Raw genomic sequence first — 27,326 nt, forward strand, 5'->3', positions numbered from 1 at the left:
TGCCATGGAACATACGTGACCATGAGTGTGGTAGCTTTGGGGAAACTTCCTTACAAGGCAGTGGGGGCATGTTCTTTGTACCTACTCACCTTCTTCCATACATTCTGTTTAAAAGGTGGTTGTTTTGGCTGGAGATCTATGTTGGCCTAAGAGGATGAGGGCCTCCTTGGCCCAGATGACAGTGTAGCTGCCACTCCAACTTTGGACAGCCACTATATAGACTTACAAGTGGGAGAGAAAGAAGTCTCTTTTCTCTTTAAGTCACCAGCTTGGGGTTTCTTGTGTTTGAAGCTGTATCTGATTCAGACAAGAATCTATTTCATGCTACAAAATTTCCTTTATTTATTTTTTGAGCACATAGTTACTAAGTACTTTTTATGAGCAAAGAACTACATTAAGTGGATATGAAACTAAATATTTTTTATTTTGAAAAACTTTTTGAAAAGGTTTTAGATTAAGACTCCCCTTTACCTTCAGTCCATCCTTTACCTACCCCAGGCATATCACACAATTTTATTCCTTCACTATGAAGAACTATTTCTCTTGACTTTGGATTTTAGACTGATACTGTCATGTGAGTAACATGTTTTCTAAAAGTTAGAAAAAAAACCCACCAAAGCAACCCAAGCACATACGACTTTTACGTTTCAACCTTCGCCCCCAGCTATATGACAAATCATGATTAAAAGTCATGATGTAAATATAGTCTTTGAAAATATGTAAGATGTAAACATTTGTCTTTGAACAAATTCAAAATATCATGGCACATGTTTTTAAAATATTTAAATCAAATGTATTTTCTAAGTTAATGCTCGGAAATGCACTAAACACAACACTGTTTTCAGTGTTAGTCACATAAAAAAAGGTACGTATGTGAGGTGAGAGTCTCTCTTCCCTAAATGACTCATCTCCCCTTTCAGAGCAGAAAGTTACTGGACTCCCCAGAATCAGAGCAAACAGATTTGCTGTCACTGGCTCCCTTACCTAATTCTGCTGTCAGGCATGGAGAAGTGTTCCCACATGTGAGTTCCATTTAAATTCCTCCCAAATTCTTCTTTGTTGATTTCTGATAATTTATTGTTTTGAAGTTTTTTTCTTTAAGGAGAGTAGATGCTCTAAGTTTCCACATATCTTTTCACTTCTAAATTTAAAAGCTTAAGGTCAAATATTTAATAATTTTTGAATGATGGTAGAGATACAATAAAATTTGAGGAGATACCTAAGTGTAAAAGCAGACTTACCTTAGGGTCCACGTTGAGAATTTTTCTGTCTCTTTTGTATTTGAAAAGTAAGCCTTCTGGATTATCAGCAATCACTTGGTAGTTGGGAGTTGAATTCCAAACAGCAACATGACTGTCCCAGTTGTAAAAACTATAGAAATAAATATTTATTAGGAATTAATATGCATAATGAATTAAATTGACAAATATATTTCAGAAAATATTTGGGGCAGTTCAGCTTCAAAATAAATGGATAGGATCACAGTCTATACAACCATGTAGACCACATGTGTGATTAAAATTCTTGCAGAAAAGATTAGACTGGGTTATTTTCAAATCATTTAGATACATATTTATGAATGTTTTGCATGATTTCCTGGTTTGGACACTCTAGGACCTAGGACCTATTCCAGTATCATATTCCCAGGAAGTCAAGAAGAAAATTGATGCAATTTAAGGCTATTTCTTCTAGTTCAGACTCTTCAGGATATTGAGTATTCAGGGTATTAAGAGACTGTTTATTGGAAGGAAAGGCAGGCTAAGTCACCTCTTTTCATTCAAAACAAATTAATTCATTTCTTTAAGTTTCTATTTTTCAATAATATGTTTCCCAGGCAGTAAGAAAACTACTTGTGTTTGAGAGGTTACCAGAGGCCAGGCATGATGTGATGTATTCTAAAACAACACCCATATGAATTTGCTCTTATTTCACAGACAAGGCAAGGATACTATGGGAGTTCAACTAGCATAGTTAACACCCTGCAACTAATACATCATAGGGTTAATATTTCAACCCAGATCTGTGTGTTTCAAAGCATATGCATGTTCTTTCTACTGTTCAACATTGCCTGTTCAATCCCTTCTTTGGAGGTTCGTCTATGGAAACTTTCTATTTTTTTCCATCTCTCATTTTATACTTACTTGTCAAAAACAAATATAATGCTGTTATGTTCATTGGAAGTATCCTCAATACACTTATTTTTACATATCTTATTCCCATTAACACATTTCTAATATTATGTTTGCTTTTAAAATGACAGCCACAGAGATAAGTCATGTAGAGCTCCCAGCCCAGTATGCCTCTCAAATATTTGTAATATTTATTTTTAATCATTTTCCCCTTATCCTATTTCTGGGTTGTTTTTCCCTCTATTACTCCTCTTCTTCATTTTGAAAGAGTAGATTTCATTGATTAAACTCACTCTGAATTACATTGTTTTGTGAGGCATCACCTTTTTGCTACTACCTGAAAATGTAATATGTTTACCCTCAAATTTTTTAATACTCAGAAAAAACTGATTATATAGATCATATATTTATATCTTTGGGGGTGCATATTAGTGAGAACTATTCTCTCTCTTCCCCTCTTACTCCTTCTATGGCCAAGACATTGGAGTGTCTGCCTTTTCTGAGGCACAGAGTCAGGAAAAGTGGTTTTCCAACCATCTCTGTCTGTTTAATCAAGCCTCTGCAAGAGAGCAGGAATGACTATCTGATTAGTGAACTGAGAAAAGGAGCTAAACATTCATGGCTTTCTAGGTCCTCACTTTAGCCAGCTTTCATGAGTGAAGTTTATCATGGCAGGCTCAATGCCCAATAGGGTGATAATAGGAGAGCAGCCTATAGTACTGGTGATAAATTCAATCCAGTGGTAAAAGTATTACAAGCCAATTTGACTATGCACCCAAGCTGGGTCCCCCAATTCAGTTTAATTCATAATAAAGAAGATAAATTGACTTCTATTCTCCTGGCTGTTCAGTTAGGAGATTCACAAATTGGAATAGGGGACATGGGTATGATCCTCAACTATATATATATATTCACATACATATATTTCTGAGATATATGGATATACATAATCCCAATAAAATGCTTGAGTCATACAGGCAGATTTTATATATATACACTTTATCAAAAAAAGTTAATTTGTGTAGCACGTGGTACTTTTGATGAAGTGATTTGGATTGTTAATCAATACTTTTGTTTTACTAGGCAGGGAAGGGAAACAGGTTTCATCTCACATGCCAATTCTAATAGCTAATAATTATTAGTATTTAATAAAGATAACTAATACTTATTTAATAAGCACCACACCATGTGTTGGGTACTGTTCTGAGACTAATGAATCTATTATCTCATCAACCTTATTGTCAACACCATGAAGTAGGCATAAAACTATCCCCTTTTATACATGCAGAGCCCAGGTGATCTTGAAGTGTACTTGTGGATGAAGATGAGGGACTGGATTTGAGAAGACATTGAAAAGTGGATTTAATGGTTATGAGAAAGACATCAATGAGATAAGAGTCTAGGATTACTCTCAGATTTCTGGTTTGAATACTTAAGCGGATGGAATTATTTACTAGGAACTAAAATACAAGGTAAGGAACAGATTGTAGGAGGTGAGGTGGGGGGCGTGTAGTTCAGTTTTAGACGTCTTGAACTTGAAATCCTTATGAAATATCTAAGAAAATGAAAGCAAGGATCTTGGTTTGTGTTGTTTACTGCCCTATTTCTAATTCCTTTTTTCAGACCATGCCTCACAATGGTAGATGCTAAATGCATATTAATGGAAGAAATAGATAATGGATGAATTTCTGAAGTTAGAGACTTTTCTTAGATGGAGTAATGTATCTAGAAGTGTTTAAATTCAAAGAGGTGACTGAGATGGACAAAGGAGAAGATGGAGAAAAGAATGAAATCTGGAACATCAATTTTATCGAGTAGGAAGAGGAATCAGCAAAGGAGAGTAAAAAACATTGATCTGAAGCATCAGAAAGAACCAGGAAAGAGTTACTTTTTTGCAAAAACTGAAGAGAGGAGAATATATCAAGAAATAGTACTTTAAGAAAGACAATAGTGTCAAATGCCTCATATATTAGATAAGGCATGAAGAGAGTTTATCAAAATTTGCACTTGGAAGGATATTACAGGAAAAGCAGTTGCAGTAAAATGGTGGGGGCAAAATTCAGTTATAGCAAATTTAAGGGCAAGATGGGAACAGATTACTGAATAAAAAATTCCTTTATTAATTTAGTTATAAAGTAAACAAGAAAACTAGGGCAGCACTGGGATATAAAAAATTAAAGTTCAGCTTTTTTTTTTAAAAAAGATGAAATATTCTTGAACATGTTTCCATGGTGTGAAGAGGGAAAAGTAGAGAAAGCAGGATCCTAAAGAGGCAGGAGCTATAAAAAGGCTTTGCCATAAAAAATTCTATATGAGAAGATGTATCTAATATACAACAGAACTATGATATTCCTATATATATGTAGGTTAATTTGATTTTAGTAAGAACCCTGCATATTATTTATTACTATTCCTATTATATGGATGAGTGAACTGGAGCTAAGAGAAGATAATAAAAAATTTGAAGTTTACATTATTAGTAAGTACTAGAATACAGTCTCAGACCTAGCCTATAGAATCTAAAACAAGTACTTTTTCTACAAATTTTTATTTTATTGTGGTAAGAACACTTAACAGGAGACTTGCCCTCTTAACAAATTTTTAAGTGTACAATACATTATGTTGACCGTAAGTACGATGCTGTACCGCAGAGCTTTATAGCTTATTCATCTTGTTTAAGTGAAACTTTATGCCTGTTGATTAATAACTCCTCAATTCCCCCTCCTCCCCAGCCCCAGGTAACCACCATTCCATTCTTTGAGTCTACGAATTTGACTATTTTAGATACCTCATATAAGCGAAATCATACAGTATTTGTCTTCCTGTGACTGGCTTATTTCACTTTTCATAATGCCCTCAAGTTTCATTTGTGTTGTCACATATTGCAGAATTTCCTTCTTTTTTAAGGTTAAATAATATTCCATTGTATGTATATACCACATTTTCTTTTTCCATTCATTTGTCAATGGACATTTAGGTAGTTTCCACATCTTGACTGTTGTGAATAGTTTCTTTTAGACCACATATAGTTGAGTGTTGTTTTTTAAAATCCATTTAGCCACTCTGTTTTTTGATTGGGGAGTTTAATCCATTTATACTTAAAGCAGTTATTGATAGGGAAGGATTTACTCTTGCCATTTTATTAATTGTTGTCTGTTAGTCTTGGAGTTCTTTTGTCTTTTTTTTCCTCTCTTGCTGTCTTCCTTTTTGTTTTGTTAATTTTTTATTGATATATTTTGAATACTTGATCTTTTTCTTTTGTGTATCTTCTATAAGTATTTTTTTGTAGTTACCTTGAGGTTAACATAAAATATCTTATAGTTGTAAATGTTAATTTTAAGATGATAATAACAAGTTTAATCACATACACAAACTTTACATTTTAACTTCTCCCATCCATGTACTTCATGCTATTGTCAAAATTTATATCTATTCATACTGTGTATCTTTAACTTTTTTGTTATAATTATTTTTAATACTTTTGTGTTATAATTTTTATAGTAGAATTAAAAGAGATTTACCCACTGCCATTACAGTAATACACTACTCTGAATTTTTTTATATATTTACCTTTATCAATGAGTCTCATACTTTCTTATGCTATCATGTTTCTTTTTAGCATCCTTTCATTTTAATTTGAAGAACTCCCTTTAGCATTTTTTATAGGGCAAATCTAGTGGTGGTGAACTTTCTGAGCATTTTTTCTATGTGGGAAAGTTTTTATCTCTTCTTCATTTTTGAAGGACAGTTATTCTGGGCATATTACTCTTTGGTAGTAGCTCTTTTCTGTCAGCAGTGTGAGTCTATCATCCCACTCCCTTCTGGCCTGCAAGGTTTCTATTGAAAATCTGTTAATTGTCTTATAAGAAGGCGAGGAGGGTCCATTGGATGTGACAAGTTGCTTTTCTCTTGCTTCTTTCAAAATTCTCTCTTTGTCTTTGATTTTTGACAATTTAATTATAATATGTGTCTTGAAGTAGATTTCTTTGATTTATCTGATTGGTGTCCCTTAAGCTTTTTGGATTTGGATGTCCATTTCCTTCCCCAGATTTTGGAAGTTTTCAGTCATTATTTCTTTGAATAATTTTTCTCATCCTTTATCTCTCCTCATTCTTGGAATCCCATAATATGTGTATTGGTTCCTTGATGGTGTCCCATAACTCTCTTAAGGTTTTTTTCACTCTTTTTCATTGTTTTCTTTTTGCTTCTCTGACTTAATTATTTCCAATGACTGGTCTTTGAGTTCATCGATGTTTTATTCTGCTTAATCTAGTCTGATGTTGAAACACTTTAGTGGGTTATTTTTAAGTTTAATTATTGTCTTTAGCTCTATGATTTCTGTTTTGTACTTTTTAATATTTTTTCCTTGTTGAATTTCTCCCTTTGTTCATGAATTGTTTTCTTGACCTCAGTGAGCACCTTTATGACAGTTATTTTGAATTCTCTTTTAGGTATACTATCAGTACCTTTCTGTAGTGTCAGTATCTGGAGATTTATCTTATTCCTTTTGGGGAGAACATTCTTGCCTGATTCTTGATTTTCCTTGACTTTCTGTGTTGCTGCCTGCATATTAGACAAAGTAGGCATCTCTCCTAGTCTTCATGGACTGGCCTTATACAGGAGAAGACCTCCACCAAGCAAACTGGACAGAGATTCACTGGCCTCTTCTAACTTTTTCCCTCCCCAGGGAGAAGCAGGCAGCTGTGGGTTTTGTCATTTGCTATGTGATGAGCAGGGAGTAAGATCTATGTATGATGTCTACAAGCCCAAGCTGCTGTCGCCATTTTCCTCCAGGTGCATGGAATGTGCCTGGCCCACCAGAACTCCAAGACTGGCAAAATTGAAGTTAGTCCTCTGGGGACCCCCCCCCCCCTTAGAAGAGCTGGGAGTCTGGATGCACAGACCAACCCCTGCCTCACTTGGGAGAAGCTGAGAGTTAGGGTGTTTCTTTTTCATAGTATGGTGCTATGCTGGCAGTAGGGATTCCAGTAAGAGGGTGTCCCAAACCTCTCTACTGGCTTTGGTGAAGCTTGCTTTGCATCTGCCTGGGGATACAGGGACCTTTCAATTAGTTTCTGGATTTATCACAAAGGGAATTTGTCTAGGAATTCTTGCTGAATCTGTGTATTTGTGGGAGGAGAGTCCAGGGCTTCCTACTCTGCTATCTTGCTGATGTCACCAATCCAAATGCTCTTTTTAATCTGCTATTTCTTGATTTCTTTATTTTTAATTAATTTTTATTGGAATACAGTTGCTTTACAATGTTGTGTTAGTTTCTACTGTACAGCAAAGTGAATCAGCTATACATATACATATATCGCCTCCTTTTTGGATTTCCTTCCCATTTAGGTCACCACAGAGCATTGAGTAGAGTTTCCTGAGCTACACAGTAGGTTCTCACTATTTATCTATTTTATACATAGTATCAATAGTGTATTTATGTCAATCCCAATCTCACAATTCATCCCACCCCACCTATCCCCCTTGGTATCCATTTGTTCACTATAAAACTTTTCCTAGAACTAACAAACATATGAATTTCAGCTAAGCAAGGAAAAGACAGAAAGAAAGAAAGAGAGGGAGAGAGAAAGAAGTAAAAAAGGAAAGAAAGGAATAAAAAGGGGAAAGGAAAGAAGAGAAAAGAGATTTAAAAACTTCCCCAAACTTAGATTCTCTCCAGGTCATCACACTTTTCTCCTAATATATTATAATTAAATCTATCTTCTCTATGCCAACTTACCTCGACCACTGTTCCATCTCAGTTCTCTCACCTGAGCTGCTTATTCACATGACTTGCTCAATTGTAAATACTTACTGGGATAAATCATAGACTCCTCAATCTCAACATATTAGAAAATAAATTTTTCCCACCTTCCAAACCTGTTTAAACTTTCTGTACTGTCTCTATCAATAAGTGGCACTCGAGGTTCCCTGGTGGCACAGTGGTTGAGAGTCCACCTGACGATGCAGGGGACACCGGTTCGTGCTCCGGTCTGGAAAGATCCCACATGCCGCGGAGCAGCTAGGCCTGTGAGCCATGGCCGCTGAGCCTGCACGTCCGGAGCCTGTGCTCCACAATGGGAGAGGCCACAACAGTGAGAGGCAAAAAAAAAAAAAAGCAAAAAAAAAAAAAAGTGGCACTCAATAAATGTTCATTGACTAAATTAATGATATATGTCCATCTTTATTATTATTTGTGATACAGCTGATTACAGTATTTTTAATTATTACAGAATTAAAATAAAGAAGTAGCAAGAAAATTTATTTTAAAATGTAATTAAGAGAATTGATCTAGAACATTGATCTGGGACTTAGGAAATCTAAACCCTCATGCAGTGGTTTCAATTTTCTCTTATCTAAAATTTAGAGGTTGAACTATATATTGCAAAGGCTCTTTACAATGGTAATAGATTGTTATTATGAAAGCCTCCTTTGATCCAATGAGTTCTTACACGTTATTTTAATTTACGTCTAAGTGGTCACATCTAGAAAATACTTGTAGAAAAGTTCAAACATACTGTATCTAAAATAGATAGAAGAACTTAAGGGGTAACTTACGTGAAATTATTTAAGGTTTAGGAATAAAAGAACAATTTTCCATTTGTTCCCCATGAAAAGCATCCAAGGTTTGGGCATTTTGTTGTATGAGAGTGTACTTATACACAACTTATACAAATAAGTTGGGATAATGAATTGAGATAAATATGTGTAAAATCTGTTCACTAAGTGATAAGGGGGTCCTCATGTATGTTTTTGGAAACAATTACCTGTTTGTCATCTATTTTACATGATAACTCCTGATACCAGAGAAAATATTTTTATGACATTACACGACAACAGAGCATTGGACCACCAGGGGGAGTAAATTTCAAAGCCGTGTCTCCAGAATACTTTGTTTGCCCTAGTTTTGCTCAATATCTTCCTTCAAATGGAGTGGAAATGGCATATTTAGGGAAATCATGAAAGCACAAAATGGACAATGCTATCAAAGATTAGAAAAATTTGCACTTAAAAATACATTTAAAGGCAATCCAAGGCCTTAGGGGTGAATACAGAACAAAAATAATGACTATAACAATTGTAGTCTCCAGTACATAAAGCACAGGGAAAAAATAAGATCACTACCCACAAGAACAGGGAATTTGAAATCACAGAGAACACATCACTGAAATAGAAGCTATTACCATCTAAGAGATTTTCCCCATGAATATAACCAATAGTTCATAATGATTAGGAGGGAGATGTTTCAATCTCTATTAATTATGGAATCTTTTTGGGTTTTAAACTGTTGGACAAGTAGGCATTTACAGTACCTAATACTTGAATATGCTTATACAGTTAAAAAAACATTTCATTTGAGAGAAAAATAAAGAATATTTATAAGATATAATTTTTAAGACAGAGAGATATTCATATTTAAAGGAAATTTGTAAAAAACAGAAATAAAATTAAAAACCTACAAAAACGTTTTTTGTGAAATCAAAAGATTTTTATTGAGGGACTTCCCTGGTGGTCCAGTGGTTAAGAATCCACCTTCCATCGAAGGGGACGTGTGTTTGACACCTGGTTGGGGAAATAAGATCCCATATGCCATAGGGCAACTAGGCCCATGCGCCACAACTAGAGAGCCTGCATGCTGCAGCTACTGAGCTCGCACACTCCGGAGCCCCCATGCTGCAACAAAGAGCCTGCTCACAGCAGCGAAATATCCCACATACCACAACGAAGATCTCACATGCTGCAACTAAGACCTGATGCAGCCAAATAAATAAATAAAAAGAAACACAAAAAAACAACTGACAGTGGTTTACACCAATAGTTCACGTCTTTAAAAAAAAAAAAGATTTCTATTGAAAAATGAAAATTCAGGGGATTTTATGAGAGTCATGGGGACATTTAAGCATTAAACATTATTGTCTCCTTTTTAATCTCTGTGTAGACAGTCTGTAAGTAGGATGGCTTTACAATTTTACTTTCTAAACTAGGCTCCTTCTGTGAAAGAAGAAAGCTGCTACTAATTGTGCCAACACAATAAGAGTAAGCCCAGACGATGCCAGGAAAACTGAGATGTGTGGTCTCTACACCTACAAACCATTTAAACACTGCTGTTTTAGAGCTGATTTATCCAATGTTTGTGCAAAATGTTTCCAAAGTTTTGCCATGGATTTGCCAAAAATATGATAAAGTTGTTTAAAAAATGCTAAAACATGTTTTCTTATGGTTGATACTTTTTATTTTATTTTATTGCTGTGGAAAAATTATATTATATGAAATTGCAATTGTGGTATAGAGACATGAAATTTAATCTAGAATAATAAACACTCCTGTTCTCTTTCTATTTTTCAAATAATATCAAAGCAGTAAAATATTCTATAACAAACTAATTTCCTGAAATATCATATTCCATGTAAAAATATAGGTTTGATCAGTTATTTTGGTTGGTAAGAATATGAAATCTAAAGTTTAGTGTTTCCATAAGTTAGTTAACTTGGCTCCTATTCATGACTATATAATGTATCTCTAACTTCAATCAGCTATTTAATAAATGCATATGCCAGTTGGGAAAATATAAATAACTGTTGAACAACCTACTGTAATTATTAAAATAATTGAGAACATTAAAAGCCCTAGTGACAGGTAGTCAGAAGGGTCATTCAATTCAATTCAACATGTCAAAAATGCAAACAAAGGATTATAATACAGCATGAAAAATGATACAATAGAAATTTGTGTGAGGTATTTTTGGACTGTAGAGGTCAAAAACAATACATATCTTGCTGAAATATATTTCTAATGAGATTTTCCTGATGGAAAGAAGCAGGGCCAAGCATTCCAGGTAGAAAGGATAATAAAAGTTAGATTAGATAAGAACCGAAAAATGTTCATGATCAGTGTTAACATTTATGAGAGATATTCAGTAGTTTATTGCTAATGAGGCAGAAAGCAAATTGCTGTGAAATGAGAATTGAATGTGAAATGTGATTATTAACTGTCTTCTACCAAAGTGCAGAAAGTTTGGGTGTGCATTCCCTTTGGGGACAGAGTGGCTCAGAGCAAAGGAAGCAAGGAGAGCTGGTAAGTTTGGCTTTCCTATCCCTTTAAGGCAGTGGATAGAAGGGAGTGTTCATTGCCAGTAGGCTATTGCTCTTAATTTTCATTTGAGTCAGAAAACAGATGGGCACCTGTCTATCATGTTCATCATATTATGTGCTCTGAACCCAAAGTGCAATGTCGAGTATATGGACTGGTTATGGAAGGTGCTAAGGGAGAGATGAATGTAATATAATACCTGGGATACTTGACTATTTGTGATAAGCCCCCAACGGGGACTTATCAGGGAAAGATTCTGAGGAAGTATTCCATAACTGCTTCTATACTCCTATGCTGGCCTCCTCACTGAAGACCCTAGCCCTCTGGTGGGATGTCTGGAATGCTTCATTGCTAGCTCCATGCAATGGGAAAGAAGCAGGTGATAATCACAGATGTACTTATAACCATATCTTCCCATAGTAAGGCTATGGAGATAGATTTATGAGTTACACAAAGCTCTTTCTGATTTTGCAATCAGAGCAAGTATTAGAAACATCCTGAGAAGTATTTGCAACTTCTCAGTTGCAAATCATAGAGTGAGAACCTCAAGGTCAAGCAAGAATGCCAGTAGCTAGTCCTATAGTGGCCATTCCCGGTGAAGAGATTGCAAAGAAAGCACTTTCCCAAGGCAGAAACCTGAAGGAATGGTACAGGGATGGGGTGGGTGTCCCAGAGAGCCCTACTTAATTTCATTCTCTTTCTGATATTATTATTGAAACAACTGACACTTGTTATTTTACATTGATGTAGTGCTTTGTCATCTAAAAAGAGCTTTCACGTTTATACTCTTGTTTAATGTCCAGAATAATGATGTATTAGGTAGGGTATTTATTTATAGCTTATTACAAAATATTGAATATAATTTCCTGTGCTATACAGTAAATCCTTGTTGCTTATCTATTTTATGTATAGTAGTTTGTATCTGTTAATCCCATACTCCTATTTTGTCCCTTCTCCCCTCCCCTCCCTCTCCCCTTTGGTAACCATAAGTTTGTTTTCTATGTCTGTGAGTCTGTTTCTGTTTTGTTATATGCATTTGTTTATTTTTTTGATTCCACACATAAGTGATAACATAGAGTATTTGGTTTTCTTGGTCTAACTTATTTCACTAAGCATAATACACTCTAGGTCCAACCACATTGTTGAAAATGGCATAATTTCATTCTTTTTTATGTATGAGTAATATTTCAGTGTGTGTGTGTGTGTGTGTGTGTGTGTGTATACACCAACTCCTCTTTATCCATTCATCTGTTGATGGACACTTGGGTTGTTTCCAAACCTTGGCACCTGTAAATAGTGCTGTTATGAACACTGGGGTGTATGTATCTTTTAGAATTAGTGTTTTCATTTTTTTTCCCATATACACACCCAAGAGTGGAATTGCTGGATCTTATGGCATTTTTTTGTGGAAACTCCATACTGTTTTTCACGTGGCTATATCGATTTATATTCCCACCAACAGTGTACAAGTGTTCCCTTTTCTCCACATTCTCACCAATGTTTGTTATTTGTATGCACATTTTATGTTTTTGATGTCACAGTTTACACTGAGCATACATAAGAGACGAGCCCGAGAAGGAGATAGAGAATTGCATACGAATGTACGAGGAGTAAGACAGTGCCATGAGAACCAAAAGGAATAGAAGGCATGAAAAAACAATGAGGAGATCCCCCTTGTCAAATGCAAGGAAGGAATGAGAAAATAACCAAAATGTGATGGCTATCATTGGTAACTGTTCTCTTTGGGGTTAGCGAGCATTTATCTTAGGCTAAGGAGATTGTATAGATAAGTAATCTCGGTTGCTTCTACTGGAATTACAAGATTAGAGTTCTGTTACTTAAAAATAACAAACATTCTTTGACTTAACATACTCTTTCTATCTGGAAGGTCTCAACAGCTCAAATTTTGTGAATATGAAAATATTTTGAACCATTGCTCCACTCAGCAACCTTTTACATTATGAATATTGCGATGTTCTTTAGGTTTACTGATCTTTCTATGAGTAGTATGCCAATTCTGCCCTGTAATCACCATAGTTTTCCTTCATATCTGTGGATATATTTCTAGAATTAGAATTTTCTAGTCATGACTATGTGACAAGGCAAGGCTTTTCATTAAAGAAATGTCAATATATTAGGGAGAGGAAATCATGGTGGGTCCTGGGTCCTAGGGACCAGGGAAAGAAACCAGAAGGGAAAACTGGAGTGTAAGTATGTTGTGAGGGAGACTGGCCACTCCCCCAGGCTCAGGCACTGTAATTGCGCTTTCAGGTAAAATGGCTTTGAATTTGTGTAAACTAAAAGAGATGTGCAATTTAGAACTATATTATAAATTAGTTTAATGAAACAAGGTTTAGAGTGAAGCTATGATGGAGGAACTTAATGCTGGAGGAGAGAGACTTCCTTCTCTCCTGCTATACTTGGAGACATCACCCAGGTTAGCAGTAGAACCCCAAGTCATTAAAGTACTTTTCTTAAGTGGATAGGAGTTTTGCTAGGCATTATCTGCCTGGTATGGTATGTTTGTCTAGGAAATGGGATCATTTGGCAGCACAAGTAAGATGATTTTGAGAACATTAGAGTCTCTGTGGTTAAATCACAATTCTCTAGAAAGGAAAGGCATCTGAGCTTCTAGGTGGCTGGGTTTCAACAGGGACAACGTGTTAAAAGGCGGCTCCTTGGCTACTGAAGATGGTTTTGTGACTTTGTGTCCTTCAAAGGATAGTAACCAAGACTTACTCACTTTGGAACAGGTAGGCTTGGTAGGCAGAATTCAAAATATCTTCTGTGGTCTCTGCTCTTTAGGGTTGGATCCGCAATATGTTATGTCACTTGGCAAAAAGGACTTCACTAATTGTTTGACCTTAAAATTGGGAGAAAATCCTAGATTATCCAGGTAGGCACAATGTAACCATAAGAGCCCTTCAAAACAGAAAAGCAAGCCAGAAGTCAGAGAAATTCAAAGCATGAGAAGGATTGGATGCACTGTTGCTGGCTTTAAGATGGAGGGACCACAGGGACCTCAGTTCTATAACTAGATAGAACTGAATTCTGCCAACAGTCTAAATGGGCTTGGAGTGTATTCTTCCCCAGAGCAAGCAGAAAGGAATGCAGTTCTGCTGACACCTTAATCTCAGTCTTGTGAGACCCTGAACTGAGAATCCAGCCACACCATGCCGACCTGTGGACGGTGACATGAGTGTTATTTTAAGCTGCTAAATTTGTGGCAATTTGTTACTCAGCATTAGAAAGCTAAGATAGTAGGCATTGTAAGTGCTTTGGAGTTAGCTTAAGGGAGTCTGTTGAGGATGAAATAAACATTTTATCACAGTTGGGAGGCTGGGATGGATCGGAGGCTCAAAATTTATTTTGAATATTAAAAGGAATGTGACCTCATTTTGTACTCAAGATTGGTGAAGCAGAATATCAGTTATAAATAGAATGTGATCAGGGAGAAATAACAAAAATAACACTGAAACAACACAGATGAAAGCAATGAGAATCCATGTAGTAGAAAAACAACCTTAGGCAGAAAGAGAAGCCAAACACTTCATAGCCTTTGACTTTTCATTGGACAATTTTGTATTTCTGTACATGCTATGGAAAACTATCTTCAAAAAGTTTATGTCTGGGGCTTCCCTGGTGGTGTAATGGTTAAGAATCCGCCTGTCAATACAGGGGACATGGGTTTGATCCTTGGTCTGGGAAGATCCCACATGCCGCAGAGCAACTAAGCCCATGCACCACAGCTACTGAGCCTGCGCTCTACAGCCCATGCTCTGCAACAAGAGAAGCCACCGCAATGAGAGGCCCGTGCCCCACAACGAAGAGTAGCCCCCGCTTGCCGCAACTAGAGAGAGACCACACGCAGGAACGAAGACCCAAAGCAGACAAAAAAAAAAAAAAGAGAAAAGATGTGCTGGCTCTTCTGGGACAGAATGAAAATGGGAGCAGCTATTCATTGGGGCCCATCGTGGTGAAGGTAGTAAGAATTGAGGGGGCAAAACATTAAGTGGAAAGAATCAGAGCTGCTCATTCAGCTCTCCTTCCTCAACTGACATATCTCCCTTGAAGGCCTTCTTTATTTAAATAATAAAGTGTTTAATGATTTATATTTACAAGTGAGACCATTACCTTATACTTGTTCTTTTATACCAGAGCTCTTTCTACTACACTACAATGCTACTCAGTCTTTTCCCTGCAAATGATTTTCCTTCTTCCCTTGATATTTTTTAACAGTGAAACAATGTTTTATCACATTTATGAGCCATGATCTGATGAATGTGAGTCACCAGTAAGTGATACCACTATCCACCCTCTCACCTAATCTAGAAATGTGGGTCACCTCAGGCTTTTCCCACTTCCTCACCCTGCATCCTCTCTCCCATCAAGTCTCATAGATGCTATCTCCATAACCTCTCATGTCCACATACTCCTCTCCAAATGCTGCATCTTCCGCCAATTCTTACCTGAATTAATACAATACCTTCACAATCAGTCCCCCTCCCCCTTTTGTCTGCATCCCCTATCATCTATTGTTCTTACAATCACAGATATCTTTAAAAATATCGCATCAGCTATTACATCCCTGCTTAAAATATTTTTCTGACACCTATGGCTTTCTAAACACACTCTGTAGCTTAGCACACTAACTCTCCAAAACCTGGAAGCTGCCTCTCTGGCCGCCCCACACACTCTCAACCCCAGATTTCTCTTAAGCTTTTCCCACTATCTGCATTTCTTTAAACATGTCATTCCAGGCCCTGCCAGTGCCTCTCTACTATTGGACATGCTGTTTTCTTTGCCTGGACTGTCCTCTCCACATTTCTTTTTCTCACCTAGTTAAGTACTACTCATTCTCCAAATCCGATAGCATGCAATACCTGCCAAGGGAACCTCCAACCCTCACCTAGCCTAATTTATATTCCAGTCTCTGGGCTGAATAGTTACCTACTAACAGAAACAAAAGTTCTGTCCTGTAACAATTGATTTACTATTCTGTCTTCTCAATTAGCCTGTGAGCCTCATTAGGGTAGGAACCAGCTTTATCTGACTACTCCTAGAGCTTCTTGTGGTACCTGGCACTTGGTTATTTCCAACAAATGTTTAACCTTTCCCTCCACTACCATGAGACTGCCATGAGGGATATGACTTGACTTTCATCTTCAGCATCAGCTTCTCTTTTGCTCTTGGGTCTACTGTCACCTTCTTTGTCCTTTCGTCTTCACTGCTCTGCTAAGAGCTTTGATTCAGGACATTATGAACTACTAATACATTAGCACAAAATATGTGACTTCTTTCATTTGCCAATGTCATGGATCTCTAATTGTCGGGCTGTATGCTCTGTCACTTTTAAGAGGACACATTTTTGTGTGGGAGGTGAGGCAGTTTCCTGACTGTCCTTCAACCACATCACATACTCAGCAACCTCCTTAGTTTATATAAAGCATAACTCTCTTGTCAGTATGACCGGAGCATCAGGCACCCCATTGGAAATTGAGTGGCACAGATCACTAGAGTTGGGTAAAACACACTGCCTTTAAAAATCCATTGTTTCACCCTTAAGAAAGCTGGTAAGATATGCCTTTGACAAGTATTTGAACTTGATAATAATGACAAAATGTAAAAAGGTAAATTAGCAATATTTTGTTCAGTAAAGATAGAGTAAGAAGACCAAAAGAGACTACGCATTGAATGTTAAAAAGCCTCCAGAGGAAATGAAAGGGAAGACATGTAGGTTACTGTTTATTTGATTGGCACATATCAAGGGATTTCTCAAGCTTAAAAGTAATGGAAGAAATCCTAAAGGAAAAGATAGATCAGTTTAACTTCATAACAATTTAAAATATTTTTATGTCATGAGAAGTCATAAATAAAAATAAAGGCAAACAAAAAATAAGGAAAATATGTGGTATAAATTATAAAACTCTCTTATAGAGTAATTTTTAAAATTTCAATGATCCTAACTTTTAACATTGGGAGAGACCAAGGATAGATAGATCACGAAAATAAAATAATAACCAAGAAATAATTGAAATGAGCATAAACTTTGCTAATAATAAAAAGAATGTTTTTGACTTTTAAAATGGGGAATAATTAAGAAGCGTGTAATACTTCCTACTAGCAAGGTTGCCATGAGACCATGCATTGATAGCTTGTGAGAGTGCAAGTTACTACATTTTTGGAAAGCAACTTGGCAATGTGCATAATAAGTTTTGTAAGTATTTATATCACTTGACCCAGCAATTCCACTTCTAGGTCGTATAGACAAAGATGTATGCACATAAAGACTCTTCACAGTATTATTTATAAAAATGATGGTTTGAAATCAACTTATGTGGTCCAAACTCTTATTCTAGGCAGTCAGGAGGCCAAATTCTTACTTAAACTGGGTCTGCAACTAGTAGTAGCGATGAGGAGTTAGTAGTGGGAAAAGGCAGACTGGGAGGTAGAACATGTAGAGACAGTGGTTTTTAAACAGCAGCTATTGTGAGTGTTTTTTGAATTGCAAAATCAATTTGCTGGGCCACAGTCAGAATGAAAATGCAGAATGGTGTAGAATGGCGTAGAAAATATTGGAGGGCACTTTACTGGGTAATTTTTATAAAATGTTTATCTAGAGTATTTATTTAGAGACTCAGGGCATCTCCTCTTCCCCTTTAAAAAAATGTTTTTTGAAACATTTCAAACACACCTAAAAGTAGAGACTGGAGTAACAAATCCCCATGTACCCATTATCTAGCATCAATAATTATCCACAAAGAGTCCCTCAGTTTCATCTCTCTCCTCCCACAAACTCACTCCCACCAACCAAATTAGCAAGTTCTGGACTTTATATCATTTCATCTGAAAAAACTTCAGTATGGATTTCTGTGATATTGTGATATAATAGGAAATATATATTTGGTCTTCTTCCCATAAACCCTTGTAATTTCTTGAGCAGTAGGAGTGAGAGGAGAATGTTTTGTTATTCAAAATAAGCCCTTTTCAACCATCCCTGAGTGTATGCTAATGAGCAGACTCTAGGTGGGGTCCTAGATAGCTTCAGGATGGGGGTTTGTTGCCAGAGGAATTGACCTTGTGATTAGAGGGTTAGAACTTTCAGTCCCACCCTTGAACTTCTAGGAAGGGGAGAGGGGCTGGCTGGAGGAGCTAGAGATTCACGAGTGGCCAATGATTTTGGAGAGATTTTGGGTTGGGGAACGCATCCCTGTGCCAGGAAGATGGTGCACCCCAAACTCTACAGGACAGAAACTCCTGCACTCTTGGACCCTTCCAGACCTCACCCTATGAACCTCCTTCTCTGGCTGTTTGTCTGGGTCTTTTATAATATCTTTATGATAAACTGGTAAACATTAGTAAATATTTCCCTGACTTTCATGAGCTGTTCTGGCAAATTATCAAACCAGGTGGGGGAAGGGGGTGGTGGGAACCCCTGACTTTGCAGCCATCTTGGACAGAACCGTGGGTACTTGGGGACCCACTGCTTTCAACTAGCATCTGAAATGAGGGCAGTCTTGTGGGACTGAGACCTTAAACCTGTGTAGTCTGACTCTAACTCTGGGTAGTTAGTGTCAGACTTGCATTAAATTGGAGGAGACCCAGTTGGTGTCCTGAGAGTTGGAAAATTCGTGAGGGGAAACCCCGCACCCCATATCAGGTGTCAGAAGTATTATAAGTAGAGAAACAGCTTTCCTTTAATCTCTAAAAGATAGCCCTTTTTAAAAATATAACCACCAGTTTTTATCATACCTTAATATGACAATAATTATTCAATACCACCAAGTACCCAGTTACCATTCAAATTTCACCAATTGTCTTATTAGTTTCTTTTTTATATAGAGTTTGCTCAAGTCAGAATCCAAACAAGGTCCCTATTTTGTAGGAGTCCTGAGACTTCAACCAATGGAGGACAAAGAGCCTTAGAGGGCACTGAAATTATTTTGAAATAATGCTTAATAATTGAAAATTGGTTAACTAAAGACAGCACCATAAAGTGAGGTACTGGCAGCTGTTGTAACTGATATCCATGAAGAATTTACAGAGAGAAGATAAAGTGTTTACTATATAAGATTCAGAGTTGCATATATACAATAAGACAGCAAAAAAACACATCCATGAACACACCTACGCATACGATTGACTACTTGACAGTTGCCGCCACCTTTGATAGAACTTTTCCCTCTTTATAGTAACATCACAGTAAAAAAGGGCAAATATGTTCTTGAATGCTTACTGGCCCTTAGAGCGACACATATACTATACATGCTGTTCTGTATATATCCTGAGAGACTATAATGAAAGGCAAAAGTGAAAGGTTGTAGTGGAAGAGATAGTGGTAGATGTGGAGAGAGGTACACAGTTTGGGACCCAGTTAGATTCAATTCCAACTCCACAAACAGGTGTGCCTGAGAATGTCTGTAACCCCCTCCCTGATTGGCTAGGGGCAAACTTGTATTAGCAGCAATCCTTTGAAGGCAAAGCCCGTAACAACCAGGAAGGAAACCCTCCTTGAGCTAGTGATGTTTTCCCCTTTGGAATAGGTTATTTAATAAAAATGTAAATGTTTTGCTGCTCTTGCCTTTGTTTAGCAAGTAGCAGGCATGTAACTGATTATATGGCACACATTTGACCTACAGTCACTGAACTGAACAGAATTTTGCCCAATAGCCAATCTTCTATCTCTTCCTAATATATATGTGTGTGTCTATGTATGTTATACATACATATATTTTATATGTTATATATCTTTGTATACTGTTTATATCATTTAAAATAATTGTAAAATTTTCTGTTTATGACATTTTAACATTTATAACACTTCAGGATTTTGAGTTAGGAGAGATTTTGATTTTCTCTTTTATACTTTATATGCTTTTATAGTTTACATGTTTTCCACAATGAGCATACAATAGTTTTAAGTCCAAAAAGAGCAAAATGTTTCTTTTTAAATAGAGGAAAAAGAAAACTCTTTATTATAATACATATATTAAATAAATAAAATACATGGTTTTCTTTTGTTTCCAAGTATGTCTGGACGTGATATGCTTTGCAAGATTATATGAAAAATCTTGAAGTATAAACTGGGGGGCTGATTTTGAGAAAAAATAGTATTCTTGAGTTTTTATCTGGGACACTAAAAATTGACATGAAATCCATCTATAAACAGTAAGTTATTGTTTTATTTTTGACAAAAATATTTAAAATTACCTCTCAAGCTTTTAGTCATAAAATCATGAAAAAGAGTTGTACCTGTTTCCTTACCTTTATATATTTAAATTTGAAAGTAAAAGTTAATGATATTTGTCAACTGTCTATCTCAAAACATATGTTCTATTCACATATACACAAAATAATAATAGTCATTTTTCAAAAACAGTAAACAAAACTGGTACTCCCATAAAAGGAGCATTATCACTGCTAATGGTATAAAGAACGACCTCCTTGGATAACTTCATTTTCTCTCATTGTGTTAGTTACTACTTATATTTTTAAAATTCCACATCCATTTCTCTGCCTGGACATCTCAGAGATTCAGAATTATATATCTATCTACTGTATTTTAGATATTCCACTGGCACTTTAAATGCAACATATCCAGAACTGAGTCCTTGATCTTCCCCCTGAACTACAGTTGCCCTGAATTTTCTTTCTTATATTTGTTGGTACCTCTGTTTATAGAGATATTCATGTTTTAGATCTGGAATTGGGCTTGACTCTCCTCTCTCCTCTCCACATAGCCCGTTTCCACTCAGTTCTGCCAGTTTCCCTTCATTAATATTTCTCATATCAGGTCCCTGGTCATCCTGCCTCCCTCGCTACTGCCCTAATCCAGGCCCTTAGCTTGTCTGTCTCCTTTCTTCCTGTCTTATATCTATTCAGTCCATCTTCAACACAGCCTCCAGGGTTTTTCTCATACTCAGATTTAACCACGTTGCTTCCCAATGCAAATCCCTTTCAATGACTCACCATCACCTGTAGCATAAATTCCAAGCTTCTTAATTTGGTTTGCATGGGCCTTCATGTCTTATAGCTCCCAGTTTGAGGTTTATGCTGTAGCAACCTTGAACTGTGAATAGTTCCTTTTCTATGGCATTTGTTGTTTTTTAGTTTTATGCCCTTGTTCATGCTGTTTCCTCTGCCGAAATGCCATTTCCCCATCTTCCATGCCTGGAAACGCCTATGCATTCCTTAAGAATGAGTTCTGTCGGCACCTCCTCTAGAAAGCCCTGTCTTTTCCCCACATGAATTCTTTCTATATTTTCCTCTATAATTGGATATGCCCTGGGCATATCTATATCTTTCTATTTCTAAACTGTTTTATAATTGTTTCTCTATGTCTCTAACTTTTTATTGGACAATGTGTTCCTTGAGGGAAGGAACTGTATCTTATCTTTTATAAAATCACTTAACGCTATGCCCAATGCACAGTAGGTTCATAAATAGAAATTTAGAAAATAAAATAAAGATATGTAGGAGGATAAACTGAACTATTTAAAGATTAAGGATATGAGAACTGGGCTTGGTGCTTGCATTTGTCAATTAATATGGGGGAAACAGTGTCATGAAAATTTAGACTGGAAGGAGACAAATGTGCATATTAATAAATAAGAAAATGGTTATTTAATTCATGAGAAATAGAATAAAAGTCAGGTTAATAGAAGTACTTTGTGGGTTTTAGAAGGATTAGGTTGAGTAACACTTGATAGGGAAATCATATTCTATTGGTAAGTTGGGTTTACTTTCAGTTACTTTTAAAAAGTTAACCACAGCCAAGAATAGAAGTCCTCATCCCTACCTTAACCACATCTCAACCTTTCCTTTCCCAAATCCCCATGTATACTCCTAAAAGTATTAGAAACTGAGGCCAGAGCTTCTCGCTTCCTGTGGCAGAAAGAAGTCATGGATATTTAGGGGACTTCTGGACATTACTAAAAAGTAACATAAAGAGACTGGAGGCTGAGGCGTCACTATTTTGTAGTAAAAGTCACATATCTTAGGGCAGGCTGGCTCAGAGACATCACACAGAAAGGAGCTAAAAGGAAGATGCATTATGGGAAGAGAAGGTAGGAGAAGGGGCTAGAACTAGAGGGTAAGAGGACATCCAAGTGGCATACCCTCTCAAGGCCTAAAGACATTATGTGAAGACCTAAGTCATGAATCTTGGCCTCTTCTGCAGTCCAGGAAGCAGGTTAGGTACACCGACACTACAATCTGGCTCATATTCTATATGACCCACCCCCGTTTGATTTGCTTAGCATTGATTCAATTTGGTTTAGTTAGGAAATACTTTCATCTCCAGTGGGATCTAGTGTGTATTCAATGGAGAAAAGATAGATGAGTCACATTCAGAGTGAGGAGCTAGGAGTCCAGCTCCATATTCATTTGATGGATATTGACAAATCTGCTTATGACCTTACTTGTCAGGAAGGAATTTTGACCAGGATTATTGGTCTTGCTCTATAAGTTTGAAAAGGTATGTATAATTGTAGAAGTAACTTCAGTGCAAGATCCTGGGGTGGAGCTGGAGATGGAGAAGTGCATCACACAAGAGTAGTATTTTGCATAGAGGAGGTTTTACAAGTCCAAATTTTTACTAAGAATTAAAAAAAAAAACAGTTTAGATAATTCTTTAAGAGAGAAGTTATGTCTGTGGCCTATATTGTGGAGCTGGATGGGGTATCCTAGAAGGCCCATGTACACTGGGGCACGTCAAACCCTGCCTATGCAAATGATCTGGGGTAGGCATCCTACTTTTGACACCTGAGGGAGTTAGGTTCATGTAAGAAAATTACAGCTCCCTTTGATATTATCTGGATGGCGATCTTTGCAATAGTAGTATCTAACATTGGCCTGGAATTATAGACACAATAAATTTTCCTTTAATGAACCTGATGTCCTGATTCTATGTGAACCAGATAAACCTGGACCAAAACAATAGAAAATGATGCCCACCTAGAAATGAAATGATCCAGACATTGAACTTGTGAGTCATGGATTTGACTCAGAGAGAAAATAGTTTCTCATGTAGCTTGTAAAATGAGAAGACTGCTTAACTTGAAGTAACGGATAATTCAGTTTCACCTGAGGATCTCATAGTAAGAGCTGAAGATGGAAAACACTGCAATAGCCTGAAATTATAACAGAAAATTCTACCCATTTGAATTATAATGTGCTGAAAACCGCAGATGACTGCATTTCTGTCTTAGACATGATTGTGACCTGAGGCTAAATTCTTGAACTTCATATACCACATTTGTCCAGTAAGTTGAATTAGAGGGTTGCATGGTAATTCAACATGGTTATTAAAACATACGGAGGCTAAATACTGATATAATACATTGGCTTATAACCTGAATTGTGGAATCTGGAAACCATTCTAACTAGGAATATTCTGTTTTGTAATTTGCTCCTTGTAGTATGCTTTAGGAATTAACATTTAGAACTAAATGTGCCTTTACTGAAATAATAATAAGAAAATAAACCTAAGTCCTCAGGGTTTTGGGTTCAGTGCCAGATTGTGGAAACTACAGACAGTCTCTGGCTTTTGCTCATACAATTTACAACCAACAGTTACACGTGCTATTGTGTGTGGGCTCTTCCTTTACCCTCCTGATTGACAGAAGGGCCTGTGCTGCTGCTGGAGACCTCAGCCACATCACAGTCTACAGATCTTTTACTTCTACTTAGCTTCCTTACAGATGGACACTGTAAGTAGAACTTACATCCTCAGAAACCACTTCCCTGAACCCAGAGTTTCCCCTGATTTAGGGGAAGCTGCTATTGAGGCAGCCCAGACACTGCCTGTAAGATTCCATTCAGCCTCTCTTCCTTACCTATCCCCCTCTCTTCGTCTACTGGAGCTGGATTGTGACACTTGTGCCTGAGTAAGGTAGGAAATTTTTTACCTTTAGTGTGGGAAAATTATGTTATTGGATATTATATATTATTAAATTATATTAGATATATTATTATATTAGATATTAGGCATAAACATTAGAACTTATAAAATGTTTTTTACATAAAACCACTACTATAGATAAAAGACAGTTATCAGTTTGCCATTAAAGTTTACAGACACCCCCCCACACACAACACACTACAGAAGTAATAGTATCATTGAACAGATCTGACTTCGATATGTAATATTGTTGGAAAAATACAGTAAATGTTTCTAATAGCCAGTTTGCAAACTTCTGGAATATAAATCATTTGTAAATTGGGGTCTACAAAGATAAGCTAGATATGATTAGTCATAAATTAGATTATATCATTTGTTAGTTTTCCCCACCATTTTAAAGTGGGGGGAAATTTTACTTTGTTATTCATAGCCATGGAAACTAGAAATTCATCTTGTAATTAGAGTCAAGGCATGCAGTAACAAAAGAGATATAGGCAAAATGCTTGTTTCAGTTGTGTTGTGAATTCAACTGAATCATCGTAGGTCAACTGGAGATTACCCAGTGTTACCCAGCTGCATTATGAGTTTAATAGAAAACCAGGGCAATGTAAGATACCAACATTTAAGGTGAAGAAATCAAAAAATCATGCTTGATTGGCATCTTCCTATCTTAAGAGAGGCTTTAAAAATATTTGCAAGGAGCAGAGCTAATGGTACAGCATGTAGCACTGAACAGACATCACATTTAATTCTAGTTCTGTGTCATTAATCTGGACAGGAAAGTATACCATTTCCTACCGACAATTTCTATATCTATATAGGAAAGCATCTGGAGTTGGTGATTTCTAAAGTCCCCTGGAATGCTATAATCTATGTTTTTGTCTAATGATTAATTTAGAGTAACAGTGGTGAATGGATTGCTACCCTAGGAAATTATACAGAACAGAAAATTGTGTGATGTATTCTGGAAGTTGTCTGTGTTATGAAATGAGCAAAAGAATCATCTATTGTGTTTTTAGAGCCTATTTATGCTGTATGAAATCCTTCCTCAAAGCACAAAAGGCTCAGATTCTTTGGGAAATGTGCCATGGAAAGGAAATGAAAGCATTAGCCTGGCAACTGCTGGCGGTGACTATTGAACGATTTGGAGGCTTGTTTATCTGAAGGTTAGCCAAAATTCTGGTAAAGAATATGAGCTGGAGTTCCCTCAAACACAACATTTTATGTGAGGCTTCCAATACTTGTGTAAGTAATTACACAGAAGAATAGCTTCCCTTGAATTATTATGATATTTCTAATTCCTTTTCAAATCTAGAAACCAAAAGACATTCAAAATCTAAAAGAGAGAAAATATTATTATTAGTTTTTCTTTTACCAAATTAAGACTGATATGAGGATAGAATTTTGAAGGGTAATGCATCTGAGAAGTGACTAAATTCATCCATAGTGACCATGTCATTTTTTGTCTAGACTTAGGTCCCCTGCCCAGATCTATTATCTGTAACAGAGTTGTCTTTCAACAGCCTCCAGGACATGGTTACTTGGACGTGCCACCTTCATCAGGAAACGCAAGTCCAAAACTTGCTCATCTTCTCCTCTTGAAAGCTATTTTTCCTTGCCCATTTCTTTTAGTATCACCCTGGCTAGAAATCTTGGAGTCAGCTTTGACTTTTCCATTCCTAATATCTTATACCCAGTGTGCCACCAGGCCTTTCCTTTCAGATAATTTCTTCCTTCCAAATGTTGCTCATAGTAACCACCTTCTCTCTACTGCTCCACACTTATCACTGTTGGGAAATGCTGGATTACTTAACTTCCTAGCTGGTCTCCCTATTTCCACACTTTCTTTCCTTGAATACACAACACAAATTACTTCACCCCAGATTTTATTCCCTTGTATTTTATCAGTTACCTTTTCAAAAACCAATAATAGTTCCATCCTTACACTTGAATTGAGTTGTAACTTGGCTGCTCAGCTAGACTTTCAATGTCTTTTATAACTTATTTTCTCCTAATTATATAATCCCAGCAACCACTATTCCCTTTCTGTTAGAATTTTCTGGAACCTGCCCTGGCTGAATTGAAAAATAAGGAATTTATTAAAGTATCGGAGGAAGAGTTCCCAGAACTCACCCAAGGGATTAAAGTAGTTCAGTTTCCCTTCAGCTGAACTGTAGGTATCATAATATCTGGGTTATTGGGCAGAGTCATTGCTCTGAATCTGCCCAAACACAGCTTGAAAACAAATGTCAGAAGGATCTTACTGATTCCATATAACTTAATTACATTTCAGGACAAAGTGCTACACTCTTTAAAGGAATACAAAAATATCCAGCACCCAAAAATGTAAAATCCACAATACCCAGTTCTAATCAATATACTAGATATACAAAGAAGTAGGAACATGTGATCCACAGCCAGAAGAAAATATCGATTAATGGTAATATACTCAAAAGTGACAAAGATGATGGGCCTAGTTTATAAAAGAGCCAGTATATATGTTTTAAATATGCTTAACAATGTACCTGGTAAAGAGAGAACATGGAAAATATGAAAATAACCCAAATGAAATTGTAAAGAGAAAAAATATAGTATTGGAAATAAAAAATAAATTTGATGGAATTAATAGCAGATTAGACACTGCAGAAGGAAAAACAATACCAGTGAACTTGGAGACACGGCAATAGAAGCTATCCAAAAAAACGTAACAGCTCAGTGAGCTAACAAAGGTGTAATTGGAGTCCTCAAAGGAGGTTAGGAAAGAGAGGGAGGATCCAGAGGGGATAGTAAAGAGGGAATTCAGAAAAAAATACTTGAAAAAATAGAGGCCTGAAATTTTCTAAACTTAGTGAACACTACAAGCCTGCAGCTGTAAGAGGCTCAATGAACTTCAAGTAGAAGACACATTAAAAAAAATACACCAAGGCAGCAATACACCGAAAATTGTGGAAAATATACCAAATTGTAGAAAATCAGTGATGAAAAGAAAAATCTTAAAAACCAGAGAAAAAAATACATTATGTGCAGATTAAAAAAAGGGATCAGAATGATAGACAATATCTCATCAGAAACTGTCTGCTAAAGAAAATGAAGTGACATCTTTAAAGTATCTAAGGAAAAAAAAATCTGTCAACCTAGAATTCTATACACAGTAAAAATATCTTTCAAAAATGAAGATGAAATAAAGATGCTTACAAAGATAATTG

At 36.4% G+C, this 27,326-nt stretch overlaps 1 protein-coding gene across 4 annotated transcripts in view; it reads right to left on the reverse strand.

Moving 5' to 3' along the window:
* CFAP299 (cilia and flagella associated protein 299) overlaps positions 1-27,326 on the reverse strand; it is a 624,040-nt gene that overhangs the window by 21,116 nt on the left and 575,598 nt on the right. For 3 of the 4 annotated variants that reach the window (XM_012536874.3, XM_004280160.3, XM_004280159.3), the window contains one exon: positions 1,242-1,371. In XM_012536874.3, the coding sequence (XP_012392328.1) occupies positions 1,242-1,371 (130 nt within the window). Of the gene's footprint in view, positions 1-984; positions 1,142-1,241; positions 1,372-27,326 lie in introns of all 4 variants that reach the window. The other variant, XR_007477163.1, reaches the window with a different exon arrangement.

The sequence above is a fragment of the Orcinus orca genome, chromosome 4, assembly GCF_937001465.1.
Source record: "Orcinus orca chromosome 4, mOrcOrc1.1, whole genome shotgun sequence".
NCBI classification, from domain to species: Eukaryota; Metazoa; Chordata; class Mammalia; order Artiodactyla; family Delphinidae; genus Orcinus; species Orcinus orca.